The 12,225-nt window shown below is 34.5% G+C and overlaps 1 protein-coding gene across 1 annotated transcript; it reads right to left on the bottom strand.

Annotated features, from left to right (window-relative positions):
- Positions 1 to 1,670: 1,670 nt before the first annotated feature.
- On the bottom strand, positions 1,671 to 3,823 carry LOC111990317 (L10-interacting MYB domain-containing protein-like). Its single transcript, XM_024022105.2, has 3 exons — positions 3,755 to 3,823; positions 2,185 to 2,535; positions 1,671 to 2,093 (listed from the first exon to the last, which is right to left on the bottom strand). Exons 1-3 carry the CDS (start codon positions 3,818 to 3,820, stop codon positions 1,671 to 1,673), a joined length of 840 nt encoding a protein of 279 aa, XP_023877873.2. The 5' UTR covers positions 3,821 to 3,823.
- Positions 3,824 to 12,225: the final 8,402 nt, after the last annotated feature.

Here is a 12,225-nt window from a genome sequence, read left to right on the forward strand (position 1 = left end):
TGGTAAAAGATGTTAAAAAGTGCTTTTTGAAAAAGCTGAGTGTTTGGCTAGCATTTATAAAAGTAGCATTTTGAGGGGTAAATTACAAAAAAGGACAATGTATATATAAAGGAGTTTATTTCATACTTTTTTTTTATTTATTTTTTATGTGAGTTTATTTCATACTTATTAATAAACTACTTCATATAATAATAAAAATAATAATAATAAAAATAAATATATTATTGGTATTATTTTAATAATGTTTGGGCTATTTTTATTTTTTAGTTTCATAATTATTTGTTATTACCATTAATGACTTCTTATTAATATTAATTAAATCTAAATAATTTTCATCATCATGAAACTCAATGAAAATGTAAAAAGATGATAAATATACACCAATAATCCAGGTTTAAATTGTACTACATAAAAATGTAAAAAGATATAAAATACATATCAATAACCCAAGTTTAAATTGTACAACACAAAAATATAAAAAAGATAATAAAATACATACCAATAACCCAAGTTTAAATTGTACTACATGATATTATAAATAAAATAAAAAGACAACTACTAATTATTATCCCCCCAAATGGAATTAGCAATTGAATCACGAAGAACCACCATCGCAGGGTCTGTTAAAGATCTTGTGTTCTGCTCACACCTGCTACCTGCTTCACTATTATGTTCTCTTCTAGAATTGAAGCTCGATTGCGTTTATGAAGCTCCTATCATCCCTATCATTTAGTCTAAAAAATTATGAAGAGCCATAGTAGCAGATACAATAAGTATTTGGATATGGAATTGAAAAGGTGGCATGTTTCTGATAATTCTCCATTTATTCTTCCACACCAAAAGTGCGCTCAATCACACATCGAAGAGATGAGTGAGCATATTAAATTTTTCATGTCTAGTTCTAAGTTCTCACCTCTCCTCAGAATCATAACAAGGAGTCTTATTAATGTATTTATTGAAATATGTCACAACTGCTTCACAAGTAACTGCCACAAGCTGGTAAAACTCCTCATCAAAATCGTCGTTACTATCATCATCATCATCAGAATCACTATCACTATCATCATCATGTTACTACTCTCATCATCATCATCATCATTGTTATCACCATCATTATTATGTCAATAATGTTATAATCACCACCATCATTATCATCACAGTAATTTCTGTAATCCCCATCCATTAATAGTTCCATAAAATGGCCACGCTCATGAGTACCATTATAATCATCCATATTGGTTTAACGCTACAACAAAGTAACAATAATCAACCATTGGTAATACTTAATATAAATCAACATAATAATCAACAAGTAACAAAAGGCAACAATAGGTCCCATTCAAAACATCAAGTTAATATTATATTACATATAGTAGTCCAAAACTAATACTAAATATCACATAACATAGTTTAAGTTAATACAACATAGCATACTTAATAAAAGCTAATATTAGTCGTAAGCTAATACAACATAAAAATAATTATTAGTCCTAAGCTAATACAGAGTACCACATAAGGTTGGTCACTTCTTGTTTTCCCTACAATCATTTCTTGTAGCCACTCTAGCTGTGACTCTGGCTCCTTGAAGCTAGGAACATTCCCTACGTGACCTTTTTAGTAAGACAATGGAAGCTTGAATCGCAAACTTACTATCACTCCAGGAAGTGTTCTCACATCGCCATGACATTATCAATTGAACTTGGTGACTCTTGAGAAGTACCTTCATGCCTATTCTGACATACAGTTATTAATTGACTAATACGATTGTCCAACATTGCAGCTCCTCCTATCTTCTTCTTTTTCTTCTGTGAGGGTATTGATTCACTAGTTCGCTTTTGTCCTGAACTACGTGATTGACTAGTATGTCCTTGCTGCAAACTATCAATGTCTAAACTCATGTCACATCGATCATCCTTAAATTCGGAGCTACCATCTGAATCACCAGCACCCTCTTGTGGCATTGTTGGAGGGAGTGTATTTGAAGAAGGGGTCCACGTAACTACTCCAGTTGCTGCAACATCCCTAAACATTATATCAAGTTCATCTAGATTCTGTGAACCTTTCTCTCGAAATTTTCTAGCTTTGGGTAATTCCTACTAAATGTAATTGTAATTTCACTCATATAACAATAATATAAAAAAACTATCTCCAACTAACTACATATTAATAAAATACTCAACTCACCTCCAACTTCCGCGTCCACCAATCATCAGGAGCAAGAATCGTTCCCTTCTCTGCATCCCAGCCTAAACCTGTGTCAAGATTCCTCAATTGTTCCCACACTCTCCATTCACCTTTTAATACATCCCACCTACTTTTTAATTGACCCCTACCATAGTTTTGACCGGTCTCATCACAAAATTTGGTCACTAGAGTAGTCCAACCTTCGGTACTAAAGGCAGCACCTTTTGATCTATTCCCAAGTTGAATCTGTTCCACACAAAGCTTACAAAAAGTAGTTGTCCAGCTTGGATTAATATCCCATAATGCTCTAGCCTTTTTTTCCTCAGGGTTAGAAGTGGTGTTTTTACCCATCTATAAAGTTAACCAACCATAAGAAATGCAAAAAATAGAATTCATAATTTAGCAATTACAAATATTTAACACTGACTTAAAATATAAAAAATCTCACAGCAACCAAGGTTGAACTAAAAAATAGTAAATGGAAAATAAGCAAACAATGTTTGGATATACGTTAAACTAGCAGTGTTTAAAACCATAAAAACAAACCATAAAAACTAGCAATGTTTTGAATTTAATCAGATCACTATTAATAAAAACCCATGATTACCCTGACAACAACTGCATATTGTCTTTTTTCTCCTCTGATTTTCAGACCCCAAACCCAAATTGTTAAATTCCAATCAACAAAAACAAATAACTAAACAAGTAAAGGAACAATACCCATTAATCTATAACAATAACTCTCTTCAGGGTTGCCGAGAAAACTGCTACTGTATCTTGTTTCAAGTTATCACTGACAGTGAGGCTTTTAACTTAGTCAAGGTTGACTTCATTGATGGAAGTTTTAAGTCATATTTCTGAGTAATACAATCAATTTCTAAACCAAATGGTACTAATTAAATAATTGTAAATAAAATTCAGCTTACAGAGACAAATGTTCATTGCCTTACCCAGGCAAATAAAACTCAATTGCCCTTATTGTATGGGTGTGAAAATTTTGGGGGCAAAATCAGTGTCACTAAAATTTTCCATTAAAAACATCATCTCTTTCTCCATTTCTTTTTCTTGGCCGAGAGATTACACGGTACAACACAATGCTACAATATAATAATAACAGTATTCCTGGTAAAATCATTTTTCCCTAAGCATGTAGAACTGAAAATTACAAAGAATTTTTCCCTAAGCATTGCACGAAAGATTACAAAGCATTTTACAGCCAACAGAAAAGCATTTTACAAAGAATTTTACAGCCAACAGAAAAGCATTTTACAAAGCATTTTACAGATTACAAAGAATTTTTCCCTAAAATTACAAAGCATTTTACAAAGCCTCCACAAAAGAAAAATTACCCAAAGCACTGTTACAAAGCATTTTTCCCTAAGCATGTAGCACTATCATCATCACTTTTATAGAGCATCCACAAAAGAAAAAAAAAATTACAAAGCATGTAGCACTGAAATTTTTTAGTACCCGGCAAGAAATTACAAAGCATGTAGCACTGAAAAATTTTTTAGCTAAAAATTTTTTTCCCACACTCGGTTAAAAAAAAAATTCAAATCAATGTTGGTACCTGGTATTTTGGTAGCAGATCGGTGTTCTTGGTGTTTTGGTAGCAGATCGGTGTTCTTGGTAGCATATCGGTACCTGGTATTTTGGTAGCAGATCGGTGTTAAAAAAAAACACTTCAGTGCACGGATGAGAGAGCACTTGAAGAGGAAACGGGCACTTGAAGAAAGACAGGAAATTGAGCTAATGCCAGTGCTAATCTCAAGTGCTCTCTCATTCGTGGTCTGAGAAATACATTTTTAGTGCCAGAAGAAATACATTCTCATCTGGGCACTTGAAGAAAGACAAGAAAGACGGATGAGATGAGCTAATGCCAGAAGAAGAGGAAGAGGAAGAAGGTTCACGGCTCACTTACCATGGAGAGGGCAGAGCAGAAAAGAGATGAGCGTGAGAGTGAGAGAGCTCAGGGCTTGACGGCAGAGCAGAGAAGAGACGAGAGAAAGCGTGAGAAGCGTTAGAACTGAGGTATATATATCAGCAAGGGTAATTTGGTAAATAGGAAGACCTAACGGATACATATGCGCGTTTGCCTTTGTTTATGGACCTCTGATGCTCCATATTTGTTGCGCGTTCATAGGCTATTTTTTGCCTTGGCCCAAAACGCAACTTTTTTTCAAAAAGTTGCGTTTGGGCTGAGCCAAACGCAAAAAACTATCTCAACATTTTGCAAATGCGCATAACATGTAAAAGTGGGCTCTAAAAGCCCAACCAAACGGGCACTTAGAGTTAATGGAACACGTGTTCACCAGTTATCTGTTAAAGTGATTGGTGGGTTTGGTTAGAGTTTTGTGACGGATCCTCCAACATGTTCAAATAGTAACTACATTGAGTTTAGGCTTAATTGATGTGTATATATACTGTAATCGTGTAATTACTCATTAATCCAATTTAGTTAATTTCTCTCAAGAATCACTCTCAAATCTCTCTGATATCTTATTTTCTCACTGGTTTCCTTCATTTTACCTCTCTTTCTTTCTCTACTTTCTGTTTTCAATACCGCTATTAGAGGACTATGCCTAGCCGCGTCTTTGCATTTATCTTATCCCTTTGCTTCTTTTTTTAAATGGATTATCTCACCTCTTCTTGGTTTCAATTAATTTATTAAATTACTGGTGATCTTAAAAATTTAAACTCTTAAAATTTGATAAATTTAATTATTTAATCATAATTCTTGATGGGACCAACGAACCTTCTTTCCTAGAAGATAATATAAGTCGCCTTTGTCCGTCCTGTCATGTCATGGACGAAGTAAGACAAACCATTCAATGAAGGATTTAATGCCTCAGACAATTACAAGACAGGCTGGCAAATCGTTGGAAGCTCATTAAAACCTACATCACTGAGCTTAGAGGCCTTACAAAGAGGAACTATAGCCACAATAAAGGCCACAACAACTAGGAGCAATGAAGCCATATATAAGTACCCCCCAAGACCAAAAAAGGTACACATTCTGATATTCCAATACGCTATTGCTCTAATATTTCCTAAAAAAGCCTTCACATGCTAACTTTATCATCGGAGACTCCGTTGCAGGCACCACACCGGTGACCACCTAAGGAAGGTCATTAACGATGATTGCAGGCACAGCTAACGAGGTTGCCAACTCATCTGGACAAGTCTACTTGACTGAAGATTTCTACTTCATCAGTTTAGCGTCGTCTGTGGGAACAATATTTTTGTACCTAGGTTCAATAATGTAGTTCCATTCAACACACAAGTCTGGATGGAGCCCAACACTCCCCAGGATTCTGCAGCATTAGCTCTGCAAATCCAAACACTCACAACCAGCGTGGAAGAGCTTACTCGACAAAACCAAGAAATGAGATTGTGGTTGCAACAAGAGGAGAACCGGTCCGAGACCAACCGGGATGACGTTGGGGACAGCCAAAGAAAGGACAAACACCAACAACCTGCTACTTCACAAGAACTGAGCTTGAACCTTCTCAAGGAAGTGAGAAAGGAGATGGACGAGTTGAGGAATGCAATTAAGGAAAAAACAGACCAAAGCTCAGACCGTATGGTCAAGAGGACAGATTCACCCTTCACCACGACAGTCCTAGAGTGCCCAATGCCCTCAAAGTTTCACTTACAACAGCTCGAGCCATTTGACGGGTTGGAAGATCCTTTGGATCACCTTAACACCTTTAAGACAACTTTGGGTCTTTAGTAGCCCCCCGACAAGATATTATGCCACTCTTTCCCAACTACCCTCAAAGGAGCTGCGAAGCAGTGGTTCACGAAGTTACCAACTTCACCCATTAATGACTTCAAGCAGCTAAGTAGCTCCTTCTTACTCCATTTCATTAGAGGACAATGCCCAAAAAGGCTAGCAGGCCACCTACTTACAATTAAACAAGGAGAAAAGAAGACCCTAAGGTCGTATGTGAAGCGTTTCACCCAAGAAACTTTAGAGGTGGACGAAGCGGATGACAGAGTGTAGTCGACAGCCTTTAAAGTCAGGTTGAAGTCTAGGGAGTTCGTGGTCTCGCTCGCAAAGAATCCCCCATGGACGATGGCAAAAATGCTCTTAAAGGTGTAGAAGTGCATGAACGCTGAGGTCGCCCTAGCAGCAATCGAAGAGGTAGAAAAGCCCAATGAGAGGGAAAGAAAGAGCGTCGATCGAAGAGGATGAAAAAGGGAGCAGATAGATCGTCAAAATGCTGACGAGAACAAAAGGAAAGACAATAAAACCCCTCGAATGGTAAGATTTACTCCTTTAATTATGCCTATTGATAAAATTCTAGCACAGATTAATGATGAGCACTACCTCAAGTGGCCAAGGTCACTACACTCATCACCCAATGTTCGTGACAAGAGGAAATATTGTTGTTTCTATAAAGATCATGGCCATTACATAGAAGATTGCAGAGACCTAAAGGAGTAGATAGAGGAACTCATACGAAGAGGGAAGTTGCAAAAATTTGTAAAGAATGGAGATTCCAGCAGGCCCAGAGACGATAGCAGGGACAAGCCTTAAGCCTCTCCAAGAGACGAAGACCACAAGTCACATCATCAACGGAGTGCAATAAGGGAAATAAAGACAATCACAAGAGAACCATCCACGGGGGGTCGTTTAGATCTCTCAAGAAGTCATACTAGAGGCAAGTGAACAGCATTCATAGGATACCACCCCTAAAGCAAAGATGGACGGACAAGGATATCCTATTCTTAAAAGAATATGCCAAAAGAGTGAAGCAGCCGTATGACGATCCCCTAGTTATCATGCTTATGATATAAGGGTTCAATACCAATAGAATAAACTAAATGAATAAACTTAACTCATTGGCTCTATATTAATTATTGACGCACACAACCACACTTATTCATATATAAAATAATACACTACGTGTCTACTTAACCAATTAAATGCTTGAACAATCACTAGCTTTACAATTTTTCTTTTTGAATTTTTCTGACTTTATAACAAAAAAGTTATTATAACAATTTTTTTTAGTAATGAGTACTAATTAGAATACACACGAAAATAATAATAGTATTTTAAATCGGGTTTATAATACATTACATAACCAGAATACAACTACAAAAGGGTCTAACCATTGTAGTTGTAGACTAGAGTTATAAAAAAAGTTATTATAATATGATAACAATACACACATATGTAATAAACCCTCTCTATTATTAAATTATATAAAATTGTATTATATTTATACTGTACACACAAATATTCACACACATCATTATTCACACAAATAATATTATTAAAAAAAAAAGTAATGCACACAATTAATATTAGACACACTCACACACATATAATATAAATTTATAATAAAGAGTGAGACATAGAATAGTCAAGTAACTTCAGCTAAGTGCTTGGAAATAGTAGTTCATTTTTTATTTGATCAATTGAGAAGAACCAGTTCATTTTCAAATAGTAGTTCATATATATATATATATATATATATTACCTATATGTTAAATGTCTATTACGAACTTAGTAACACACAGAACAAAACAATTATGAATAAATAAAAAATAAAAAATAAATAAAGGAAGAAGAAGAAGAGAACATTATAAAGACGATGAAGGCAGAGATTTGCATAAAGGCTGTACATTTCTGAACTGTGAAGACACTTTTTTTTTTTTTTTTTTGATAACCATAGAGAAGATACCTATAATTTAATTACATTTGGGCTTCTAATCAACAATCAATTTTCTAGTATACATCAACTCCAAATGTGGAGGAAATACATTTGAAACTTCAAACGCATTTTATGCGTTTTGGCATGATCGTCACCACTTTTGTTACTTCAAAACGTATTTAACATTTAATTGGACTATACATAAATAAGTGTTTGAATCATTTTACCATTCTTGCACATGTAAGGTGGTATAGGACCAGTCAAGAAATTCTCTAGCCTTAAGACTCATGGGAAAAAGACTTCTTTTTTGACAGAAACTCATGGGAAAAAGACTTGTTTCAAAGAAAATTGAGAACAGGCATTTGTGCAAGTTTAGGGATGAATTAATTAGGAGAGAGAAGGAAAGTAGAAAATAATATAATATAATATTCTCTCAAATTAATTTTAAAGATGACATTCATTATAGTGATTTTTTAACTATTAGATTTTTTAGAAATCTATGGTCTAAAAAATGTATAATTTTTGTAGAGTTATATTAGGTGTAACTTAAAGATGGGTTCAAGTTCCAACTTAAAGATGGGTTCAAGTTCCACCTTTTTTAAACCATTGGATTTTAAGTAAATCCAACGGTTAAAAAAAAAATCATCATTATTACAAATATTCTTATTAAGATCTCATTAATTATCCTCATTTATTACATTCTAAACTTATCTCTACCGAAAAACATTTGACTCTCTCTCTCTCTCTCTCTAATCCAACAGTATGAATCACAGATGCTTATCATGTGGCCATGACTATGAGTCTATGAAGTCCAAATTTCCCTTGTTTCCCTTCTCACACGTGACGTGCATGGAACGAAAAAGAAATTGTTCTAGTAATTCCAAATTCCAGACTATACATATCATTACTACTTTTCCAAGCATTCACTGAGGAAATTATTGTGACAATTTCATACAATCAAGTCACTCTCCATAGGTCTATAATGACCCCACCTAAAAAGACTTGCAGAACCACACAAGCACCTTCCCTCTTTAATTTCATATCTAACTATTTTGATGTCTTCAAATACACATTGTGTAACTTTAAAAAATTACACATTTTTTAAACCATTGAATTTAAGTAGATCCAACGGTAAAAAAAAAGACCCTCATTAATGTTAATATTCTAATTCATCTCATTTATTATCCCCTATTTAATATATTCCATATTTATTTCTAAATCCAAAAAAATTTATAACACTACTATTGCTTTTAGTTGTTCTCTATCTCTACGTTTCTCTCTCTAGAACACTCTTCTCTGGATTTTTTTTTATTCTTTAAGAAAGTGTTTCTCCTTATCTTTTGTTTTTGTTTGTAGATTTAGGTTCCTTACGTTATTATGTTTGTGTAAATTAATTTGTAAACTATGTGCTGATGATGATAAACAATTGGACATGATCTGCTGCAACAACATTAGATGTTGTAGCTATGAAGATCAACTAATTTACCCTTTTGTTTTTAAGGCAAAAAGTTCGAAATAAGCAATTGGCCATTGTAATGGCCCCTTAAAAAATCAAATTTATCCTAAAAATCAGAGTTTTTTATATTCATTTTTAACTTTTGTTTTTGTTAGTAGAGTGTCCTTATGTTTATCTATTTTTTAACTTTCGTAACAATCTGCTAATGATGATAAACATTTGGGCATGCATGAGATGCAACAAAAGAGAGAGTGTTCTAGAGAGAGAAACGTAGAGAAAGAGAACAACTAAAAGCGATAGTTGCGTTATAAATTTTTTTGGGCTTAAAAATAATTATGAAATGTATCAAATAAGGGATAATAAATGAGATAGATTAGAATATTAGTATTAATAAAGGTTATTTTTTTTAACCTTGGATCTACTTAAATCCAATATTTTAAAAAATGTGTAATTTTTTAGAATTACACAAAGTATAAATTGAACTCATCTCATATATATATATATATATATATATGGAAATCAGGGGTTTATAACTTGAACCCCTAAACAAAGGGTATAGCCTGTTACAGATAAGTTTCTCAAAAGAAAATCTGTCATGACAAGTGACAACAGACAAGTATCATTTACGTAAGAACTAATTCTCACGGGATTGAATGTCAAAGTTAGCTTTGAAAGTCTTCCAATAAATCGTTCAATGGACTAGAAACATTTAATACAATCGAAGTCATTTCAAATTTTCAGCCCCCAGTGAGAAAACTCTTCCACTGTTTCAATCGTATTCATGTTGATCTTTTATAATTGGGTTTGAGTGGGATCAGGTGTTTGACCAACGGAGGCCATCCGATCATGATCAATTCATTAACATCAAACAATTAAGGCAAGCCAAAGACTAATTTGTAAAGACGTTAATTTTATGATTGATTCTCACAATCAGATGGATGCAATTGACGAACCAACTTGATTCAATTGTGGCCGGCCAACAGAGTCATATATATATATATATATATTTTAAAATCAATTATAAGCTGATACGTAAACATATTGTAAAATTAAATGTATTTGCTTGTAGACAGACTATTTGAGTTTCAACGAGTTACTGTGCACCTTGGCAGAAGTCATAGAATGGAGAAATTATACAATTCTCATAGTGGACCACATTATTTGTCCACTATTCCAGTAAAAGACTCACTTATTTAAAATTGTTGAGTTAGTATTTAGTTTTTATTTAAAACTCCACAATTTTAAACAAGTGGGAGTTTTTTACTAGCTAGAATAATCAACTACATCACTTGTCCGCCATAAAGACCTTATAATTTCTCCATAGAAAGATAGAACACAGTATATGTATGTTAAATGAAGAGTAGATGGTGGTTGTGCCCTTTACTCACCACCACTTTCACAACTACCATCTACTCTTCATTTAACATACATAACGATAAAACACAGTAATTAATGATTCTACATGTATAACTTGACCCAATAGTCAGTGTGAATAGGAGAAGTTTTGGTACCACACCCAATTACACAACTTTGCCCACAATTCACCCATGTGGCGAGGTGTAATTGGTGGAAATGTGATGATGGGTCTATGTGAGAACACCCCTCCACCGACCACAACTCACCACATGGGTAAGTTGTGGACAAAGTTGTGTAATTGGATGTGGCACCATAATTTTTGTGTGAATAGGAAGAAATACATGTATCAGGTGACGCAATTCTCTTCAAAATCTGCTCATCACTTATCAGGTGAGGTGATGCAATCTCAAGAAATAATGAGGAAACCCTTGAAGAAGGAATGAAAAAGTTTTTGGAAGCTGAAACTTCAAGTGAGATTAAAACTATTCCTATGACCTATTCACTGGAAATTGGAAAGTATTTAGCGAGCTGAGCGTGTACATTTTTTTAATTTGTGAGACTCGTATGTGAGCCCCATTCGCATACCCAAAAAAAAAAAAGAAAAATTATTCTTATGAAAGATAGCACGACAAATAATCCTTATTTATACTCTCTGTAAGGTTAGGATTTGTGGCCCAAGCCCAACACAATAAATTTGTAGAGTGTGGATGATAGAACTAGGTAAACTATGGAGCTTACAATAGTTGATCACAATATACAAGTATAAATCAGCATAAAAGTACACGTAAAGATCAAATAAGCTGAAGTCCGAAAAGATTTATGATAAATTGAGTACTGGTTACAATTCTTAAAGCTACCATCAAACCTCTCTTTTCTCTTTTTCCTTCTTTTTTTTCTCCTCCCCTTCTATTAGGAACCCTTCTTCTTTATATAGCATCCTCCCCCATCATCTCTATCGTCCACTTGTTCTTCATCTAGCTCCCTACTTGAGTGCATGTCATATCATGTATCTCCCTCAACTTTTTGTGAGTGGCGGTAGCTGAAGTTATACTGTTCAGGGGTCTTCTCCACATAAATACGGCCAGAAAAGTTGCTGCAGTGCATTTAATACGGTGGTGGCAGCTTTTCCTTTTAGATATTTCTCTATTCCTCTTATCTCCAGGCGTGTCCAAAACTTATCTAGACTGCTGAAGTCACTAGTAAGCTCATTCGAACCCCCTAGATATTTATATGACCCAGAATCTTTTCATCCAAGGATAATGATCTCTTCGGAACATTGATGCTCTCTTCGGACGGAGTTTCTTCGTCCCCATGTATCCTTCTTTCACGCGAAGTACCCCTCGACAATTTTAGCCTCTTCAGACATACAATAACCTTCACATTGGGCTTTAGGCCCACTACATATCGTTGAGCTTTTCCCCCACAATAGCCCCTCAAAATTTTAATTTTTCCTTCGCTTCCGAAGAGAAAAAATAAGATTTTGATTTGCTACAAAATAAAAATCAGAAATGCAAAAATATCTTAATTCAATTTCATAAGTGTGGTAGCATGGATTTGCGCGCA

The sequence above is a fragment of the Quercus suber genome, unplaced genomic scaffold (assembly GCF_002906115.3).
Source record: "Quercus suber isolate HL8 unplaced genomic scaffold, Cork oak 2.0 scaffold_1025, whole genome shotgun sequence".
Taxonomy (NCBI): domain Eukaryota; kingdom Viridiplantae; phylum Streptophyta; class Magnoliopsida; order Fagales; family Fagaceae; genus Quercus; species Quercus suber.